The 21,987-nt window shown below is 39.8% G+C and overlaps 2 protein-coding genes across 8 annotated transcripts in view; both read right to left on the bottom strand.

The window, feature by feature from the left end:
* LOC139698065 (proton channel OtopLc-like) overlaps positions 1 to 7,920 on the bottom strand; it is a 234,397-nt gene extending 226,477 nt beyond the window's left edge. For 2 of the 5 annotated variants that reach the window (XM_071596939.1, XM_071596942.1), the window contains exon 1: positions 7,570 to 7,919. The gene's annotated coding sequence lies outside the window, so the exon portion shown is untranslated. Of the gene's footprint in view, positions 1 to 7,569 lie in introns of all 5 variants that reach the window. The other 3 variants (XM_071596947.1, XM_071596943.1, XM_071596941.1) reach the window with 2 other exon arrangements.
* Positions 7,921 to 16,769: 8,849 nt separating this feature from the next.
* Positions 16,770 to 21,987, bottom strand: part of LOC139697528 (proton channel OtopLc-like) — a 161,774-nt gene continuing 156,556 nt past the window's right edge. For all 3 annotated transcript variants that reach the window (XM_071596256.1, XM_071596257.1, XM_071596258.1), the window contains one exon: positions 16,770 to 19,872. In XM_071596256.1, the coding sequence (XP_071452357.1) occupies positions 18,758 to 19,872 (1,115 nt within the window). In that variant the 3' untranslated portion in view covers positions 16,770 to 18,757. The remainder of the gene's footprint in view (positions 19,873 to 21,987) is intronic.

The following is a 21,987-nucleotide window of genomic DNA, read 5'->3' as shown; positions in this document are numbered from 1 at the left end:
TTTTCTTAAATTATGAAATTTTATTATTTATGCAATGCTATTACGGATATATTGAGAGAATAAGAAAGAATTATCTCCATGATCATGAATCCTTATTCGGTAAAAGAACAACAAGTAGAGTCGGAGTTCGAAATTATTTATCACCAGCAGAGCCAGCGCCATAAAGCCTGCGTGTGGCGGAGATAACAGATCTGCGCCGCACTTGTCATTCTAATGTAAATATGACTGCGAACTGCCGGACTCGCGGCAATCAATCTCCATCCCCTGAAAGGGGAGCGGCGAAAGCTCTACTACGAGCCGCCGGGAATAAAAGGGACGGCTCAGCGGGATCCAAGGCGGCGAATGCGAGACTTGACTTAGCACGCGTTCCGACTACTTGGGGCGCTCTGCGGCGGAGGTGAAGAGGAGTCGGGGATGAGAGTGGGGAGAAAGGGGTTGTAAACGACGATCCCGGGGACAAGAAAAGATAGCGGAACTGGGTGGGAAGACGTGAGGAGGTTGAAGAAACAAGGAAAACGGTCCGCGTTGGGTGGGCTTCGGTGGAGGGATGGGAGAGGATCCCTCAGAGCCACGAGACGATGAGTGGCTGGCTCAATTGGAGGGGTTTGAGGTGAATGGGTGCAGTTTCAAGAGCAGATGCATATGAGAATGCCGGAGTGGGTGGGGGAGTGGGTACGGTTGTGTGTGAGAGGAAGACAGAAGTGGGTGAGTGGCGGAGGGTGGAAGGGGCACTAGACAGTCGGGAGGACGGGTTGATTGAAGGAGAGGTGGAAGGTGACGGGTTCGGTGGGGCGTGCCGCGGCGGTGTATTACATTACCACCTGGACCGGTTCTCGCGGGGCGACTGGCGACGGAGAGAGAAAGATAGAGACGCGGCGCGTCGCGGAGGAAATGCTCTCGGGCTCTTCTAATCGAGATTAGCGTGTGGTGCTGCCGCGCCGAGAGACGGTGGCTGGCACTAAGGAGGCTAGCGCGGTGCTTCATTTATTCCGTTGCATCGCGGATCACGAGGACAAGGATGATCTCTGAGGAGATTTTTAATGTTTGGCGGAGTGAACAAAATGGAAGGCCTGATACCTGATGATCACCGCTGAAGCTGGGAGGAATTGTAGGCTCGATACTGAGGACCTAGGGTGGAACTTATAATATAGAGCAGCTGATTATACTTTTCAAAGGAAAGCTGTATATATTTCAGCAATTTACCGTAACATCTGAGTTGACTGCATACATACGCTTTTAATCCTAGTTTAGCAAAGGGAAACAGAAACATAGAAATGAAATGAGTGATTGAATAGCCCGGTTTAATTATATCCCTTGAGAACTATTTATTATCTCTTTATTTTTCCAAATTGCTCCTTAAAAGAGTTTTAAAAATCAGTAACAAAATTTCTATTCTAGTCAACACTTGAGGAAAAAAATTATTTTGACATTTGTTATTTCAGTTTTCAATGTAGTAAATTTTCAATGTAGCAGACTGATTAACTCATTAATTACCTTAGAGGATTAGTGTGAAATAATAATTAAACAGGTTATCACTAATTTTAGATTTATAACAAATTTGTTGCGTTTTACCAACGGCTTTCGGCACCACGAATTTCAAATAAGGAAGCAAATGTCTGGAGTTTTAATAGAAACCAGTCTGGAGCATAGACTGCTATTGTAGTAAAGCGTGAATGATAACAGTTACGGAAAGGAGAAGATTGGATGAATATAAAACGTAGTGTGATACATGGTAATGATGATCAAATCGACGGATTGAATAACAAACGAAAGTATTTCACGAAAAATGAAGACGAAATAATTCTTATGATAGTTTCATATAAAAGAAGATATAATTCATTCGAAAACATTTCGAGGGGAATGGCAAAGTGCATGAGAAAGGGTATATAAAAATAATCCAGATGTTTTACATGAAACAAATAATGATACCTCAAAGGTATGCGTGGAAATGAATGGTTTAGCCAATAAAAGATTTTAGTGGCGAGATGCGTTAAGCCAATATTGGGATCGGTCACGACGGATGATAAAAAGTAAACGTGAATGTCCTGTCAATGTAAAGATTCAGAACCTAAGATCTCGAATGCAAGTCTGTTCAGCGAACGACACTCAAATAAACATAAATCCTGGGTTTCTTCGCTCGTGCCGTATCCACAAAGTGGTCCAAGCTCAATGCTTATCAATATTATCTCGCTGCACTTTCTCATGGGTGAATTTAAACGTCATTCATGAAAAATGCCATCGACAAGTTGCCAATGGTGTATTTGGACGAATACATATTCATCTCAAAGTTTACTTCACACATCTAATTCATTCTACTGAATAAGCTTTCGTTCTTTCCTGAAATTTTCCCCAATTTTTGGCAAATAGATTACGACATCGGTTTTTCAGTGGGTGGATTTTTACTCTCGCATGCTAAAAAGATCAGGGCCTTAACCTGAAGGAATACAGGTAAAGTAATGTAGATCTAATCAGCAGACTGTTAATATTCCATTAAAAAAACTTTCAATTGAGTAGCACCGCGCCTCCAGCTTCAGAACATTGCTTCCTATTATAATTTCTTGAAATAAATTATCACGAAGTTTAATTATAAAATAATTGCCCCGGTTGATTAAAAGATGTAATTTTTTTTCCACTGAAAGATTCAAATGAATTTCGTGTTCAGGAAAAGATATCAAACTTATGATAAAAATAACAGAGAAAATAATTATTCCTAAGGCGTTTTACTAAGAATATTAGAGATCAAGTAGCCGTCAAGCATCAAAGCAAGAAGACAAAATTTCGATTGACCATACGGGGAAATTTGTCACCGAGCAAATATTATTAAAACTTAAAAATGAATCACAGGATTCGAGGGCCAGGAATTTCGATACAAGGATTTTATATGGCATTAATTAACAGGATTTTAGTTGAATCATGGGATTTCCTCGGATCCCGGGATTGTGGGTTCAAACTTTGAAAAACATATTTTCACTGATATTGAAGTGATTATTAATATATTAATTTATCTAAACAGCCAGGTAGCATACACAATTAATTTATTTTTAATAATCCATCCGTATCCGTATTTAATCCTAAAATAGGTATACTAAAACCTTCCATTCTTCTCTGTTTCACCCCCTTTTATGGCAAAAAAAGCTTCACCGGAGTAAATGTGGACTTGTTTAGTCAGACTGAGCAATTAGATAACCTTATAAGTAGACTGATTCTAAATCCTGGAGGCTCAATAAATTACCATCCTTGAAATCTCTATCTCGATTCATTTGTTAACTTTAAGGACCTTTCTGAATTTACCAATAAAGGAATGGTAATAGGTAATAGGCGGAAGATCCTAAGGGTTGGGTCTCATTTTTTCTGGAAGCTTCTCAGTAGTGTCAATAAATTACTCAAAACCCTAGCAGTGAATCATCAATAGTTATGCCCTTTACGCATTTGCCATTAAGCGATTCAGAGAACAATTACTAATGATTATCAGCTATAAATTTACGCTAGTATATACTCTTGGTCATAGTATTCCTTTTCCACACACTCTCATTTTGTACTAGAACCCAGACTGATCCTCAAAAATGGTAACAAAAAAGAGATAAACATCGAGAGAGACTATGTATTGGTTTTTCAAAAAACAATATGAACATTGTAAAATACCTTTATAAATAGATAAATACTGAATTAATTAATTAAACTTGTATTCTATGCAGTATCAAATTTCATCATATTCTTTTACAAAAAATAACTTTAGTAATGGGTAATAAAAAAAGGAATGCCTGGCCGTAGTTACTCTAAGCTCTAAAGCTGAAAATATATTTCCATTCACCATTGAAAACGATTTATTCAATTGTTCAAGCATGATATGTAACAGCATTTTCCTGCATTTTAGTTCCTCTCAAAATCGTAGCTCAAACGCAATAATTTCAATCAAGCAAAATATTAAATCTCTGAATCACTGAATGTGATGATTTTCTCGTGGAGCTAAATTTTGATTAATTGCGGATGAAAATACTCTCTCAAAACACACTTTCTCCCGTTCAATTTTGTTCAAAGATCTATCCAAGTGATAACTTTCAAGTTCATAGCTCCACTCTATGTTTGACGACTGGGTGTGGAAGCTTCCGAGGAACTTCGCTCAGACGGCCGTTTGAGTAGTAAAAGTAGCTGGGAAACGTGGGGATTATATTTATATACACACAACACACACATACCGTTTCTTCTGAGGAAGACGGCTAAATTCAGTGGAAATTATTAATAAATAACGTGTGAGTGTTATTTTTATGTGTTCTTATATCGTTTGTAGCTGTCCAAGTTTTATGTGTGTGTGTGTGTGTATATATATATATATATATATATATATATATATATATATATATATATATATATATATATATATATACATATATTTATCGAAAGAGATGGCACACGCAAATAAATATTGGTACACGAATATCATATAAAAACACTTAGGGCAACAGACCGATGGTCCTAGCCACCTTCTCCAGAGCATGAGGAAGAGTAACTTGAGTTATCCCTCATATTCTAATGAAGATGGCTGGGCCATTGTTTATTTCTCTTCTATACCACCCAGAACTTGAATATTTCTTTTGAATTTATTTTCTTACCTTAATTGAAAAAAATCACTTCATTAACTATGCAATAATTAACCATTGAACGTAAAAAGTGGTTCAACTAGTGGTTTAATATAATTTAGTCCTTAACTAGTGGTTCGAAATGAGAAGCTATCATGAACCGATAAACTTTCTACCACTACAATATTTTAATTACGTTGAGTAGACTATAGCTGCAGGACCTCAATTCCAAAACGAAATTACATACTGATATATTTGCTTCATTACTCCGGGGGTGATTGCCAAACGGTAAATCTCACACAAAAGAAAAATAATAATACTTAAAACATTAATTCAATGCATGCGTATTTTCTTTAAACGAAAGAGGGTATAACCCATCTGCAGTATTCAACCCGCAGGTTGAATGCCGCACGTTATAGTTGGTTGAGAGTAAGGCCCACCACCAACTTAGCAATACAGAGTGATCAAATCGATATTCAGGGTAAGGGAAGGGGCAGTTCCTTACGTGTTACACCATCTGGTGTTCCAAAGAATCTCGTTTAATTAGAGTCCTAAAAATCACCTCTGCTGGAATGAAACATATATTTCTCGATTTTAAAATTTTTATGGGCATCGAATGTGCTATCTCCTTAGAAATGGCCTTTAGAGGACAACCAATGGTTATTACGAAAGCATAGGATTAACGTTATATGCCAAATGTACTTTTTAGTAGCACGGTTTTCATACTTTGAAAATGAATGCTTTGGTGACAACATTTACTTTTACGGTGCGAGTATAATGTTTCATAGTTAAAATCCTTCGAGTAATCAAAATAATTGAATTAAAAAAAAAGAGCTATTGACCAAAGTGAAAGTTGATGTGGTATCTTTTATGAGTTGATATGAATATGTGCATTATTCCAGGAGCTTGAATACACGTATATAATAGATGGTTGAACCCTAATCCATTTTTTTATATTTAGGTTGTGTGAAACCTAGAAGAGAAAACATATCCATCGCTGCCTAAGCTAAGCCAAAAGATATCTTTAAGACTAGTATTAATACTTGGAGCGAAAATTGGTCAATGGAATTTAATTTTTCAACGCAAACAATTTTAACCAACCTTTATACACTTCCTATTGGCTGTAGAATACACGTATACAAATAAAGAAATGTTGAAAATATACATTATATTTGACAAAGGTTACCGTAAAGGTAAATAAATTCAGCAAATCCTTTAATTGAAAATATTACTCTTTAGACGATTAAATTCAGACCAAACCAAGTAGAAAATACCTATTATTATAGGTTCAACCATCAATCAAAAAGCAATTAAAACACCGTATATAACTATCTGTGAGGTGTTTCTTAATGAAAGCATACTGCCAAAAAATCGCTAATTTCATTTAACACTGATCAAATTTGACCGCTAGTAAAGGAGAATCATATTTCCTCGACTATATTTCAGAGAACCAGATCCTATGCCAACATTATCGAATTTTATTTTCAAGTATTATGCGTTCGCGTAACATTTTCTTTTGTAGAGATTTATTCCTGCGCTTTTACAAACCATCACTTAACCTCTGTTGCTTTGTTGATCAATCACTAACTTAGGTTAACTGTTCACTGATTAATTCATGTTCATACGCGTCACGTCACGAAACCATAATCATATCTTATCTTAGGCGACTGGCGGGGGAAAATATGAAAATGAAAACACAGATGTAATACGCAAACATAACTGCATTTCTTATGCAACTGCACAAAATCCCACATCAATGACTTTAATGAGGACAATGACCAGCGGAATCTCACCTTTGAATTTCGCGGCTGACACAAATGGAGTGGGAGGAGGAGAGTTGGGCTGGGTCGGGCCAACCACCTGGTAACAAGGCGTCGCACACCCCGAGGATGACGCTGAAATATCGCTACCCGTGCAGAACGTGATGAGAAGGGGACTTCCGCAAATTGCTATGCAGGTGGAGTGCTCGGAAACGTCGCGGTAAGGAGAAAGAGGGGTTAAAAAATAAATGAAAACATTTTCGTAAGTTGTCTTATCAAGATCACAAGGGAAACGATTCCGACACGTGGCGTATTCGCCTTTAATATTCGGCGAACGATGGGCGAATGAATTGTTTTCGGGGGAAAAGACGGGAAGGGGGACGAAGACAGCTGGAAACTGACCGAAAATAAGACTGCGTGTTCTTCAAACGTTAACGATTTTTCTCTCGAAATGTGTGGAAATAGATAAGGAACACGCAAAGGGGAGATGAGGTTTAAAAAAAAACATGAAGAAATGCTACCGCACATGAAAATTATGTACACCGAGGCGGTCATTTCTTTTGGGTTCAAGAACCCTGTTCGCGACCTTTAAACACGCGGGATGAACGTTAAAGTTTATATTTTCCATGGTCCCGTCACTGTTGTCACTGAAAGAATATTCTTTCTGAACTCGAAGTGAGTTTCTATTGTGTGAGCTGCCAATCATCGACCCTGTAATGCGAAGATAACTGTCATAAAAAATGAAAGTTTCAGGCGTAGAATATATAGAATAAAAATAGTGAAGAAATGCGAATCGCCTAAGTCAGAATATTTAACTCCGATCGTCGAGAAAACAACCACGGCACATGAATGAAAAGACGTTCTCTGGGATTCCTCTCGTCCAAAGGAATATGCGGCACGAGCAAAGGAATCCAGATCGATGCGAATTTTTCGTATATACACATTCTTGAGGCAGAGAGAACGGGAGGCAGTTGTCGACAGTTATTTCTCTTATCACATCCTAACACCACAGACTCAGACACAAAGCATATGAACATACGAGCACACAAAGGATACAAAAGACCGACGGACGTGTGTCAGGGTGACGGGGTTAAACCGACGGTCAAACAACAAGGACACGTGAGGACTCCCAAACAAACCAAAGCGGGGGAGGAGAGAAAAAACACGACGGGTCGGCTCGGGGGGGAATGGAGAGGGGAAATGGGGGTTGCCAGGTGTTTTCATATACTCACGGCGTAAACAACGAGTAGATCAGGGTTGCGTTGGAGAGTGTGTGTTAGAAAGAGAGGAGTGAAGGGTGGTTGGTTGAGTTTTCGTTGATGTCCTCCGTCTCTCTCTCTCTCACGCCACCGGTCGTCAACCACCCCCTCCCTCCACTACGAGAGATACGCCTCACACTCACACACAAACACACACGGACGTCCGGGCGCGCGCGAATATCCGCCCCGGCGACGTTTCACCTGTTGTGTTGAGGGCGCGCCCTGGCCCTCTCGCGAGACGTCCGACTCTTCGAAAGTGCCGCCCTCCGTCCTAAGGTCCCGACCGCCACTGAAAGAGGGGGCAAGGGAGAGGGAGAGAGTGAGGGCGCGCGCCGTGCACTGCGGATCGCGGGAGTGTTGAGAGTGAGGGGTCTCGGAGGAGAATTGATGGACTCCCGGGGGGGGGGGGATAGGGTAGAGCGGCGGGGTGGGCACGGGAGGGGAGTAGGGGGTGGGAGGGTGGTCGACGGAGAGGAGACAGCGGCGCAACCCTCCCTGCTCAACACCCCCTGAAACCCTAACTCGGGCCTCCGCCACCTTTTTTTACCTTCCCCTACTCTTTCCTATCCCTGCTCCATAACCCCTATCTGCGCACACCTCACCAACTTATTACACCTTTTCACTTTAATTTTTATCGCCACTTCCTCCTTTGATCGCATTCCCGCTCCCCGCGACGACTCCTTTTGCGTATCGTTTGTTGAGTTTTTTCTCATGACTTTTCTCATGTTTAACACTGTAATTAATTGTCTTATTATTCTCCGTATTGAAATCCGTGTTTGCAATCGGATTCCCCAAGAAAATTAGGCCCGAATTAAGGAATAATAGGTTTTTAAATTCACTTATCTTGCTTTTAATTGTAACTTCCGTCAGTATTAAGGGCCTCATTCCGTTCGGCGCAAAATATTTTTCAACCATCGCGGCCTCTTTTGTGCCTTTTTACCTCATTGAAGTTGAAGTATCTTGTAGCGTCAATTAGTTTGTAGTGAGAAAGTTTATTAAACGTCTCACCTCGAAGGTCTACGGAATTTTCACTATTAGAAATTAATGTTGCATTTTTCATGAATGGGTTGGCATGTATTGGATTAAAAAATCGTAAAAAAATCATGAATATTAAATTCAATGAAATGTTGAGCATTTTGTAGGGAATTTGTGAAAATATAAATGAGTTAATCTCAGAAGTATCATAAATTTTCATGGGTTCAGTCTTGTAAATTAACCCGTATTAAGAATCCCAGAGAATATAAATGATTGCCTAAAAAGAAAATTCCCTGAGACCCTTTGCACTGGCAAGATTATGACATTTCTATTTTTTAAGAACCCAAATTTAACTTTAGATTTGACATTAATTTCTTTGCAAATTATGAGCAAAATACTTGCCTGCCTTTATAAGTCCGTGCAATTTAATTTGAAAATTTGTTGGTTAGTTCTTATCTAATCGAATGTGTTCTTACAGGAATGATACTTTAAGGATAAGATATAAAATAAGTGGTGACCTCTTGGAATCTACTAGTTAATATATCTCGACCTTAATATCACTCCTGAAAGTGATTTTTCTAAATTTTTTTTGAGGAATGAAAGTTGGCTGCAAATTTACTGGCATAATCTAATACGAGTGAAAAACCATTACACAGAATCAAGCGTTCATTGTGGTAGCTCTCCCATTTAAAAAAATCAGACGACAGTATACATGCATCTTAGTAAATCGATTGAAATTTGAGTTCTCAAATTACCAGATGAGGCATGGCTAAAAGTCTGGAAAAATATTTTGACACAGTTGGGTGGAAATCGATCAGTATATTCGCAAAGGATTTGCCTTTACATGTGTGAAACTGGTCTTGGGCACCGCTCGCACGGCGAACTTTGACAACGTAAACAAAAACAATTTACGATCCGGACGTGGATAGATTTCATGATGGGATTCCTGTGTAACCAGCTGACACCGATTCCTAAGCGATAGCATTCTATTCGCGCACTCACCCCCTATCCATCTCCCGTTTGATAAAAAAATGCGTGTACATATACTACGCCTCCCACCCTCCCCAGGGAGTGGGCGGCGGTGGCATACACACGTGGCGTAAGGGTTCCATCAACCCCCTCCATTTATCCCCTACCTCTCCCCACTTCCCCGCCTGTCCTCTCTTTCCCCAGCAACCTGCCGCCTAATCACGTGACCAAAGCATCCACACACACACACACCCCCTCTCCTCTCCCCGCGCCCTCATCCACCCAACTCCTCCCGCAGGTCGATATCCTTCCTCCCCGCACACGCCAACCAACCCTCTCCTCTCCTCCCCCGAAACCAACCCCTTCCATCCGAAAACGCTTCCCTTTCGCGGGAAAAGGAGGCCCCGCCAACCCCCTAAAAACCCCCCTTCCCACTTCCCCTCACTTTTCTCCCCCTCTCCGCCCCGCCCGCCGTGCCATCGTGGTCCAGAGGGATGCGGGGTTGCCGCACCACACCCGGAGCGAGCGGAGTCCCCCGTGCCCCCCTCCTCCCGCGGTGCACTTCGGCAACAACGGCGTAAGCGCAGGCAGGCACACCCCCTTTTCAAACCCACCGAATCCTCCCAACCACCCCGCCCCCCTCCTCCCCCAACCTCACCGCGACAGAAGAGCACGCTTTACTCCATTTTCCGGGGGGGTGGAGGGGAGGAATCAGACGAGAGGAAGACGCGGGGGAAGGGGTGGTGGGAGGGTCGGAATGGGATGCGCTTTGGAAGAAGCCTTTGCCGCCAGATCAACCCTCCTCCACGAAAATGAAAAAAAAAGAAAAATACATAGACCTGTATATGCTTGTGCGTATACGAAAAAGGAAAAAATATAAACGAAAACGAGGCATTAACTCACGTGTATCTTTCCTTCTCTCGTCTTATCCGATGTGGAGTGGGGTGAGATGGGTGGGGGAGTGCCAAAGGTTGGGTGAATGTCTGAGCATGGAGATTATGTACACGTTACCTTGTGTACTCAGCCAATGAGCGAAGGGAAGAGAAGGGTTTCGACTTCGTTCCGGTTTTCGGAGTCGGGTTTTTTTTCGAATTTGTGTGCGTGCGCCGAGTGGGTTCGTGGCTTCACCGTTCAAGGGAGACGGCGATAGGCGCACGTTTTAGACCCCATTGGGAGGGAGGGGGACGAGTGGGAAATGGGGAAGAAAAAAAAGAGGGGGGGTTTCACCCCCTGAGCCGCTGTCCGACGGGGTGACACGCGATCGCTTCACTCCTGTACCAACTACATGCCTTCTCTACCATCCCCCTCCCCCCTTCTCACCCTAAACCCACGCCCCTACTACGGTGAGAATCAGCGTTGCATTTCCATCTTTCTCTCACGAAAAAAAGACAACGCAAGTCTCTCGGTGACGGCTTTAATGAGGTCGCCACTTGCATCTGACTTCTTTCAAATTAAAATTTCGAAATTCTGGTTTGTTGCTATTTTTTCGTCCCGTGAGTGTCATTGTCATTATTTTTTGCCACCGTCATTTTACCGATTCCGTACTTTAATTCACATATCTATTCAATCAATCGGTTCTACCACCAATCCATCGATATTTCCTTTCGTCACAGATCATTATTTTCATTTTGAGTTTTCCTCTGAATTTTCAATGTTAAAAAAAATTGGGTGCATAGCACCAAATTACTGGATTCCATTTCGTTTAGGGAAATGTAAAGTTTTTTTACTCTGGATCGCCGTGAAAAATGTCATTCTAAGAAATACAATTCGCTCTAAATGAAAACTTACATTTATCTTTTTTCCGCTTCCTTATTATACTAAAACGGAAAGCGTGAGAATGGTTACTTTTTTTGGAAGTAGATCAAAACACTCTCTCAATGACACCGACTTATGTTGTGTGGCCAGGAGTTTTTAACTTTCCCTTACGCATTCTAATATTGTTGATTTTAACTCCGGTGGATATCTAGAATGGGTTCATAAAAGTTGAAGATCTAATTGCGTAGCAAATATGTAAACCATACGTAGAGAGTAATTAATGATAAATAACGTGTAACTCAAAAGAGATGTAATACTTTTTTCTCACATCAACGTTGCGCCCTTATTAAATATTAATAGTAATCCGAGATCAAAAGCTTAGTAACCGAGATCAATGAAATGAAATCAAATTACGGCCAAGTGATTCACATCTGTGATCGCGTAAACCATAAAAAAAATTAAGATAAAAATATTTTTATATTTATTCTAAAAAATCAATATTTTTTGGCTTCCAAGTGAGATATCACTAGCAACAATTGATTCATGCATTAAAAACATGAGAGGCAAGAAAAATATTGAAATTCATGAATGAGAAAACTCATTTGTGAAAATAAGTTATAGTCGAAAGAAAAAAATATACATCCAAATCTAAGCACTACCCAAAGAAAAGAAAACAAGAAAAATAAAAATTAATAAGCATTAAAAAAGTTGTAATCGAATGTACGAGGTGGCTACTGAGGATCGTTTCAATTTGGAGGCTGGCAGAATTTTGTAGCACTTCGTACTCAAACCCACATTCCTATTCCGTTCCGATAATGTTTTAAGTGATGTTATACGTATTCTGTTAATATGTACGTTTAAACACCCGTCTTTATTGTTAGAACAATGACACCGGTTTAACTAAATTTTCATTTGTATCTCTTATTTCGACCTTGTTATTAGCTCAACTATCTTTGTTTATCGGTAAAGATTGCATTTTCGGACAGCGTGAATACAACCAATCTACAGCAATTTGAGTTGCTATTTCTACAAAATATGGAGTGAACACAAAGTAATGGAAGTCAATTATCTTTCCAGTGACGGCTCAACTGAAAGAATTTCGAATTTGAAATAATTATTTTCTAAGACTCTCCTGATTACTCCGCTTACGTAGATAGGCACTAACAAGAAAACTATTAGCAGATTTAATAATAATTAGAAGAAGTGAGCGTTAGCCTAAAGATAAGGAAATTACTCATCAATAATTAAGCCTAGATTTAATGTTATCAGTTTATGAGAGATATTTACGATGGAACCGAACAAAAATGTTAACTATATGCAAAACACGATAAAAATAATAGAATACAAATATAATGAGATGTGATTAAATCCCGATTGCCTAAAAGAAACAAAACTGTCATGACCTACGACGGAAGGTCACGGACAAATTACTGCCAGGAGTTACAGGATACATTGATTCAAGTGTATATGAAGAAATAAACGGATTCACCGTAAACACGATGTCTTGGCAGGCTTTTCTAAGTTAATCCTAAAACTTTGAACTGGTTCAGGAGAGAACATACGAAGAAGGAGAGTTCTACGAGTATATATGAGTTGAGAAAGAGAGATGTTTGTCGAGCGATTTCAAAGAATACGCAAGAAGATATATATTATAAATGTAGAATATAATATACTATGAATTTAGAATATTGATCGATGTAACTGAAAAAAAATTGTTGGTGATCTTAGAGAAAAGGGTCAATGAGAATGGGTATTTGAGCGCAACGGAGCGTAGAATGTTTTGAAATTATGAGAAATAATAATGTATCGAATAATATCCAGAATCTGCCTTTACCTACTTGTATAACACCAGCAATAAAATCTCGACGCATTCTTTGGCTGAGCCATGTGGGAAAAATGACTTCAATGTAAATATTCTTTTCGTTCCTTGCGTAATGTGACGCAATCGTTCGGCGAGCCGCTGCCACGCCTCTCTCCCGTAACCCCTTTGTCCAAGGTCTTCCATTCCCCCCTGCAATCATCATCTCCGTTCCTCACCGTCCTTCACGCCGAGTGGCGCGCGTCGATGGTAAATCCATAACCACGCAACGATTAACTTGGACCTAATCTCCACGGTTACTCGAGATGGATTTACACTCGTGGGAAACTCATTACTCCTGGGTCTGAGATAACTGTTAACGGATACGTTAGGTGTTTGTCTATTTATGGAAATTTATATCCAATGAATCGTGACGATTCGATATATATTCTATCAATTCGTCACGCACAGAAACGCTCTCTCTCTCTCTCGTTCGCATCAATGACCAAATATTCGTTTCTGAGAAAAGCCCCTGATAAAATTTTTAAGAGGAGGCCTTTTTATTGGTGAAAACTGAAAGATAACTGCCACTTGCCCGATTAAATTATATCAAATATTTTTTTTCTATTTCCTTGATGACATCCCCAGTCGAATAGAATAGCTGGTGACCAATGGCTCGAACTTAATGATACCTTCATTTTAGATGCATGAAGCAAAGATAGAACTCGCACTTAGTACGAGTACATATTTTATAACCATTAGTCTCTGACCCAAAGACAAACATTATTAATTCGATGGTTTGAGGCTTTAATTTGTGATCACTGGTCACGAAAATTCATGATCACTGAATGTATAAACTTGGTTTTTTTTACATAAAAATGTCATTGTGCTACTACCGGCACACATTCTACAGTACACCATAGATAGTCTACAGCATACCTGATAATGTCGCCTTTGCGTCGCACAGGTAGTGGTACAATTAAGTCTTTTATTTACAAAAATACTAAGTTTATTTATCCAGCAACAAAAATTATTTTTCATTCATAGCAAAGATATAGAGAAGATATAGCATTAGATATACCAACAGATATCTGAATACATTCACTAGAAGTGTTTCAAAGATTATTCAAATAGAACTTCCTTGGATTACGACCATTCGGGCGTCCCAGAATGCTTTCTGTATCGAACGCCAGTTCTCATGAGAACGTAAAGACACGAAGAAAGAAGGAAAAGGAACGTAAAAAAAGAAAATCACACCAGCTATGCACGCACGCATCACGGATACACTTTCTCCCCCTCACGTTAACGGCCCTGCGACTCGCGAGGGCAGAACTCTCGCACACACCCGATCACACAACGAAAAAAAACGAAACCAAAGAGGAATGAAAGACCTGTGAGCCGGACTCGGAAGCCATTCCGTAATGGAAGGCCATCATTTCGACCCCTCCCACCAGCCCGCACCCTCACGGCTTACCACTTGAACCCTCCTGTCCCAACCCCCCACCCCCTCAGGCCGCCGTTACCCGTCCCCCAAGCCTCAATCCTCGCCCATATTACATCCGGGGCGGATGAGACTGAAGAGTTGAGCCTCGGGAGGCGGATACGGGGGGGGGGGAACCCTGTTTAAAGGCGGTGGATGATGACTCGGGCAATGCCGTCCGGGGAGACTGAGGGAGCACAATGCACTCACTTGACGTAGACTCTCTTCGACGGACGAAATCACGGCGCTTTTCACGTCGTCGTTGAGGACCGAACGGCGCCTTCCCTCAGCTCACGACGTTCCGGATCGCGATGCGGAGAGCCAAGGAGATTGAACTTACCTCGTGGGAGGGCGAGGGATGATGCCCCCGCGTGGATTGGCGAGGATTCCCACTTCCTCTTTCAGAGCGTCTACCACTCGCAGTCTCTCTCCTCTCGTTTCGTTCCTTGTCTTTGGATTGGGTCTCTGAAATTCGAGGCGTAATTGCGTTCATTGTCTCGCCCGAAGAAAATGGAATCTGTTCGAGTCTGTCAGTTCGGTGGATTGAGATCAACCATATGAGGTTGTGGCGACTGTAGATGTTTAGGGGGCTTCATTTTTGCCAAGGGATTCTAGGGCTCTTGCATGCAAATGATATATGTTCTCTATTTGCAGTCTGACTGTGCAGTAACTTCAGTGACCTAGATTGAGATCAATTATGAGAGAGAATCTTACTGTAATGTTGACGGTTCAATGTTACAAAATAATGACATATTTTGCAATAGAATAAAAAAACAAAATCAAAGTACTCAGATACTAATTGTTCAGCTATGAGAAAATCATCTTTGCTAACCCCTGAAACCTATGGCTCTTTTTTGTTTAATTCTTAATATTTTTCCTCATGATATTCATAGATTATTTGGAAAATTAAGAAAACATACATATGAATCAAAAGGATATTATTATGAATTTCTCGAATTCGTTTGAATGAAAATATACCTTGAAATAGATTATTATAACTTGGAAAACGTTCGATACTAACTCATTATAATTATTAAATAATTTTTCCTAAGATTTCATAATAAACGCTGGCTTTTCCTTTGAATATATTCCAGCAGTCAAAAGAAATTACTACTTAATTTGGCGGCTCAGACAAGTTATTATGTTAAATTCCCTAAGATTCCCGCATTTTCATTTTTAATGAAAAGATCTGTTCACAGGCTGATGAAGGAAATCTGACAAACGGTTGTACTTTTCCTGACCAACATGTGGTGGCCCTTGGTTCCTTTGATTCTGAAGGACCCTCGCTTATATTTGGGTTTTCCGTATGCCCCTATGATTCCCACAACCTTTCCGATATGACTTCCATACTCATGGGCCAACCTCAGTTTAACATATGTGAGCATTATGCACTAGATTTAGTTCTACCAACAATTAAGTTCTTTATGCAAGAAAACCACGTTTTTTCGCCCTTATTGTCATATTTTAGACAAAGTATGTGCTCGAAATGATGTTAATGCATCACAAGTTCATCGATTATCATAATTATTTTGTCTCAAGAACATTATAAGCGTTAATTTTGATTCATTATATAATTACTTACGTGTATTACTTGAATAATTTTCCTTGAGGTCATTCCTGAATCCAAAATGGTAGAAAACCTTGATTTAAATTTTGAATTCATCGAATATTCAATGAAATTAATTCAAGTATTTTCCCCTAACATGCGAAGCAGCAATTGGTGTTCTTCTCACAGAATCCTAATTGTACTGAAAAAGACAAAGTAAGGAGAAAAAGAAGGTAGTACATTCATATCGAGGCGATAACATGTAACTTAACACACAAGAAAAGTTACCATTATCATTTTTGTACGTATAGGTATGTCATATTACCAAATTGCTTTTTTTGTATCCAAGTTTCTTTTCCTACCAAGCTCAACTCAAAAGCAGAGCAAAATTACAATGGGTACATACACATAATATAGGTACACATTGTTAGGTAATCATTGCTTAAATGGATAAAATATTAAAAATAGCATGAAAATGAAATAGAATTGAGAGAAAAGGGGGATTGTAGCATCATTCACTAAAATCCTCTATTATGGACACTACTTAATTTTGTTGAAAGATTCTTATTATTTACTACCTCAAAGAAAGCTATACAATCTTGAAAAAACCTTGATTGTCATTTAAAGAGAAAAGACACTGTTTAATTACATTCTGAGGATGAATTCCATTATTTATTATGTTGACATTGAAGTTACATAGTTCTGGTCTATCTATACATCGGAATTTAGGACATCGAACACAAAATGGAGCCATCATCAGTTCCACAGTTCAGTTCACACTGGCTCCGGTTAGTGTCACTTGTAAACTATGAAATATTCCGTGAAAGTACCACAAATGTACGTATCAGACCAAACGTTGAGCAAAATGCAACGCCTGTACATAATATGAAACAGTATAAAGAATATTTCCTAAATACAGACAACTCGTCTTCTCATCACTAAAAGTGAGCCAAATTATACAGGGAGTTGACGCACTTCGGAAAAAACTCGTGACTTTGTACATATAATACAATAAACGAATTTAATTTATGAAAAAAAGCTCAACCACTGCCCTCAAATGAATGAATTACCTCAGTTGAGGATGATTGGGATAATAAATGAAAATTACGTTTCAAAATAATCACTCACCTAATATTTATTAAGGAAAATATTTTTTTTTCCAAATTCGATGTATCTTAATAAAACTCAAAAGCCAGTTCCCGTCAAAACTCATCTGATAATCTTGGTAATATAGGCGCAATCAACTCCTCAAAAGACGTTCTTTGGCGTTAATAGGCTTGCAGAGTCGAGATAAAAAATTTTAAAATGTGAATCCACTTGTTTCTAATAAATTAAATTCTTATAACCGTAAATATTACTCTTGCATCGAATGAAAACAAAGATGCAGAACTATAAAAGACCTCCAAGAACTGCGTAAACTTTTCAAAAACTGCCTTCAAAAATGAGCGTTGGTAAACCAACAATACAAACTAGCGTTATAAAAAACTGTTCCCATCAATATTTGTGTGTTGCACATATTGTTGTCTGTCTAATTTATTTATGTATAAGATTGCCACCGTCGCCGTCATTTGCATATATGCTTAAAAACTAGTCTTGGAAAAACTTCATTTTCTCTGCCCTGATATGCGAAAATATTACCGATTTCTTTGAGAATTTTGCGGTAATAAAAGCCACGAAAATAATCAAACGGCCTTTTTTTGATGGCCTTACAAATTATGATTCAAATTTATTCTGGTTACAAGATTTAGTTATCAAACATTTTATTGTGACACAAGCTAATACAGTTCACTAGGCAATTAACGAGCATTTATAAGAAAAGCGCATTTTCAAAAATGTATTCATTAGATAGAAACCTCGAATAGTACCGGAAAAATGATTTCATAGTATCAATTTCGACAAAGCCTCGACGAATTTGAAAATTTCATTACCTCTTACAGCCTAAGTTACATCGAATTACTCCTGTATTCCATCAGTATAAAAAGTTTTTAGTTATAGTCTGTTACATGTAGAAAGTTTTCAAAATAGCCAGGAAGAGAAATTTAGCTGAAAATGTTTTGTGTTGACTAGTTTGCAGCGGGAGCATAAGACAAGAATTTATTGTCAGCGCGCGCATTAGCGAAACTCTATCAACGAAAACTTAGCATCTTGTGACGCTCTACGCATGGAATTTTGTACTCTTTGAGGGCGCATGGAGACAACGTGCTTATCACACGGAGAATTTAACTTCTCTTTGAAGGTGGGTTAATTATTGAACTCGGCAAATTCATTCCTGCATGCTTTCCATTCTCAAGAGGTACTTAATGCGCGGTTTACGTTCTCGTACATCTATAAAAACTGTCTTCCGCGGGAGGCAATCGGCATAGGGTAGTCATTGTGAGGTTATACAAATCTAAGAGCAAATCTCAATTTGGATTATGGAACTTTATGTGCATGAACACCTTTGTTTCAGAAAGGCATGAGTTTTTCTTTTTTTTAAGTCATCAATATTGGGGCGATGCTGGGCGATGACTCTGCCATAGTCTTTAATTTTTCAAAAAAAAAACACCACGCGGAATTCTATTCGCCTGATTCGCCAAGGAACTTGGAAGGTTTAGCTTCTACTGACCCGGACGAGCCGGCTGTCATTCGCTGACTAAAGCTACATGTAAACGGGCTTCATCTTGTACGCCCGCTTCCATATTTCACATAGGCAAACCGTCGAGTGGAATCTGTAGAAGATCGCGAGGGGCATGCTGACGTGCGTGATTATTGTCCATGCCCACAGCCCGTAAAAGTGCAACTGTACCGGGTGGGACTCGGCCCTACTCTTCTCGAGAGTGTTCACAGCCCACATGGCGAGGTTCGCGACGAGCAAGAACGTCACCACCTCCCTGCCCGGCTTCCGCCTGATCTGGGAGGCCGTGGCGCAGCTCCTCCGCGACGCGTCCAGCACGAATATGGTCTGCACCGTCGTCTGGACGAGCGAGGCCAGGGCGGTGGCGAGCACCAGGGCCGTGTTCCGCTCGAGGGTGAAGTGACCGCCAATCACGGTGAACGTGCTGTACGTGAACATCCCCGTCTGCGACACGATCAGGAGAATAGAGTCGAGCTCGAGGTTCCGCCCGCCGTCGTACCTCAGCTCCCTGACCCTTATCATCCCCGCCAGGGTCGCCAGTGTGGACAGGGCGTAGAGCGTCAGCTCGCACATGTTCACCTCAAACACGGCCAGCCCGACGAGCTCGGGGCGTCCGATGAGGACGAAGAAGAGGATGAGGGAGATGATGGTCAGCACCAGGACCAGGATGCCCACGAAGAGCCCCTTGTGGGCCCTGGCGCAGTCCACGGAGTAGTGATGGGGCGAGCGCTTGGGAGTTATGTGTACCTTGCCCCTCGACGAGACCATCGAGCCGCCGGGGACGCCAGGGGAGCCGCCTGCGTGGCAGTCCACCCCCTTTCCGATTCGGCTGCTTCCGCACCGGGTCATCTCCACCCTGCTGATGTTCTTCCACATAACGTAGAGGATGGCGGCGCAGATGAGGCTGTACTCGATGGTGCAGGGGAACAGGAACGGGGAGGCGTCCTGAACGAGTGACCCCATGATGTTGGTGCGCCGACACTCGTAGATGTGGTGCGGTCCCTTGAGGCCCCTCTCGACGCGATGGTGCACCTGGTGCGAGACGGGTATGTGCTCGTGGTGCAGGGCCTGAGTCGCCCCACCCGTGACGGCTGAGAGTGAGGCGGTGGAAGCGGTGACTCCGGAAGAGAACTTAACAGCTTTGGAAGAAAGAAGCGGAAGTGCATGAGAAACGCAGGAGTAGGTGTCATAGAACAAATTTTGATGTGTTTTAAGGTTAACAGTTATGATGTTCCCCCAGAGGATTACGATGCAGGAAGAATTTCATTTAAAATACTGCCAAAGTAAGACCAGAAATAATTTATAATTTGTTATTCTGATTGATAAGAAGTACACAACTTTAACTTAAAACACAGTTTAAAACTCTGTGTCTGTAAATAGCATTACAGCTTGACATTAGCAATATTCAAAACAAACTCCTTCAGCCAATAGAATAATTTATATCCACCGTTGAATCCTATAGTTCTTACATTTTATAAAACACTCATTAGATTATGATGATTAACTTCCAAGGATAAATTTTAAAAAATCTCGAAATACAAATGGAATATGAGCAGGGGTTGACATTTTCTTCATTAAAATACATACTGAAACTTTATATTTTTTATTAAATTAAGGAATTTCAATGCATATCATTTAGAATTTTAAATACCAGCTAGCAAAGGTCTAGGTAAATTTTAGCGATTAACTGCTAGCAAATATTATCCATAACATTCTTATACAGAAATATGCATCCCAATTTTTATGAGGAAAAAAGGGAAATTTCATCATTTTTCATTCGAGTGATTATGCTGATCACAAGTTAACAGGAACTTTTTATGTCATATTAAAAATATTTTTATAGTCACTAAGAACTGACTGTGAAATTTCCGAAACTATAAAGCCAGCAAACAGCGGTCAAAACCATAAATTACAAGAAAATTAAGATGCTGCTTATTTAATTGTAGATGTCCATCAATACATCAAACTATACTTAAGGCACCAGTTGACCATATGTGATTTTTTATGCTTGGGATAGGGAATAACAAATACGACATCCTAATTGTATCTTTGACAGATAAGCAACTTCAACGGGTAGTACCTAAGAATGTCAATAATTCCAATGACTCAAGCTGAAAATTGTTCTATTACTTTCGTCCTATACTTACTATCATTTGATAATTCACTCATTTCCCTGTGGCGAGGTATGTTTTATTTGTTGCTATTAGTTGATAACACTTTTTTTAATTAATTTTCCAAGAGCAGACGTCAAAGAAATAGGCCAAATAAAGACAGCGTTTGCATACTTTAATGACAGAATGATGCGTTAAAAAAAACTTCAAGAGAAAAGAGATGCGATTTTTAACAAAATGTCCGCTAACAATCGAAAAATAGTCTCTATCCGCTACATTCACCCAGTTTAAAATTTAAAAAACGGAAAGGTAAAAAAAGAAAAAAAATTAACAATAGTTAAAGATGAAAAGAAAGCACTCGAATAATCTTGCCATAAAATAGAAAGATATGATAGATCAATTATGTTTATCTAATATTTGGCATGAATTTATTTTCTCTTCCTGGTTAAGAGAATAAATCATCATACTGGCAGTGAAATTTCTAAATCTTTAGTCAAAGCTTCCTTTTTTCAAAACCACATCGTAGAAAATAATTTCTCGCCTGTATTTTCTACGTGCAATTATTTACTCTCACCTATACGTTAGGACAACATGTCCCCGCTTCCCACATTCAATGACCACTGTTAGCAGATATTCAAGGGAAGGTAACTTTGACGGAGTAGTCGGGACGTGCAAAGTGGCTCTCAAAATACATATTTTTACAAAAACTGTGAAGGTCGCTATCTTTAGAATGCATTAATAAACCCAATTTAAGTTATAAAAGATAAAAAAGTTTAAAATAATATCGATAAGATTAATAAGGGGAGTGAAACAGATACTTATTCAATAACCGAAATACGTGAAGGGTTTTCCGGTGGAATGACAAAAAACAAAGGTCTTTTACATGGACAGAAACACTATGGGTTCCTTTGAAATCTGATCCAATAAAAATAAAAACTGGAAGAATAATGTGTAGTTGTGAGATGCAAGATTGAGAAAATAAAGAGAGAAAATATGATTAAAATACTGAATGCGGTAACCATCACTACGAGTTAAATAACACATGATCATCTTAAATAGTTATCGCGAAAGTAATGCATTATAAGGACAACATTTGTACTGATAAATCTGGCATTTTACTCAAATTGGATATTCTTCCGATTC

This window comes from Hetaerina americana, unplaced genomic scaffold (genome assembly GCF_022747635.1).
Source record: "Hetaerina americana unplaced genomic scaffold, ioHetAmer1.1.p SCAF_8, whole genome shotgun sequence".
In the NCBI taxonomy this organism is placed as follows: domain Eukaryota; kingdom Metazoa; phylum Arthropoda; class Insecta; order Odonata; family Calopterygidae; genus Hetaerina; species Hetaerina americana.
This window is presented reverse-complemented; position numbering and strand designations above follow the sequence as displayed.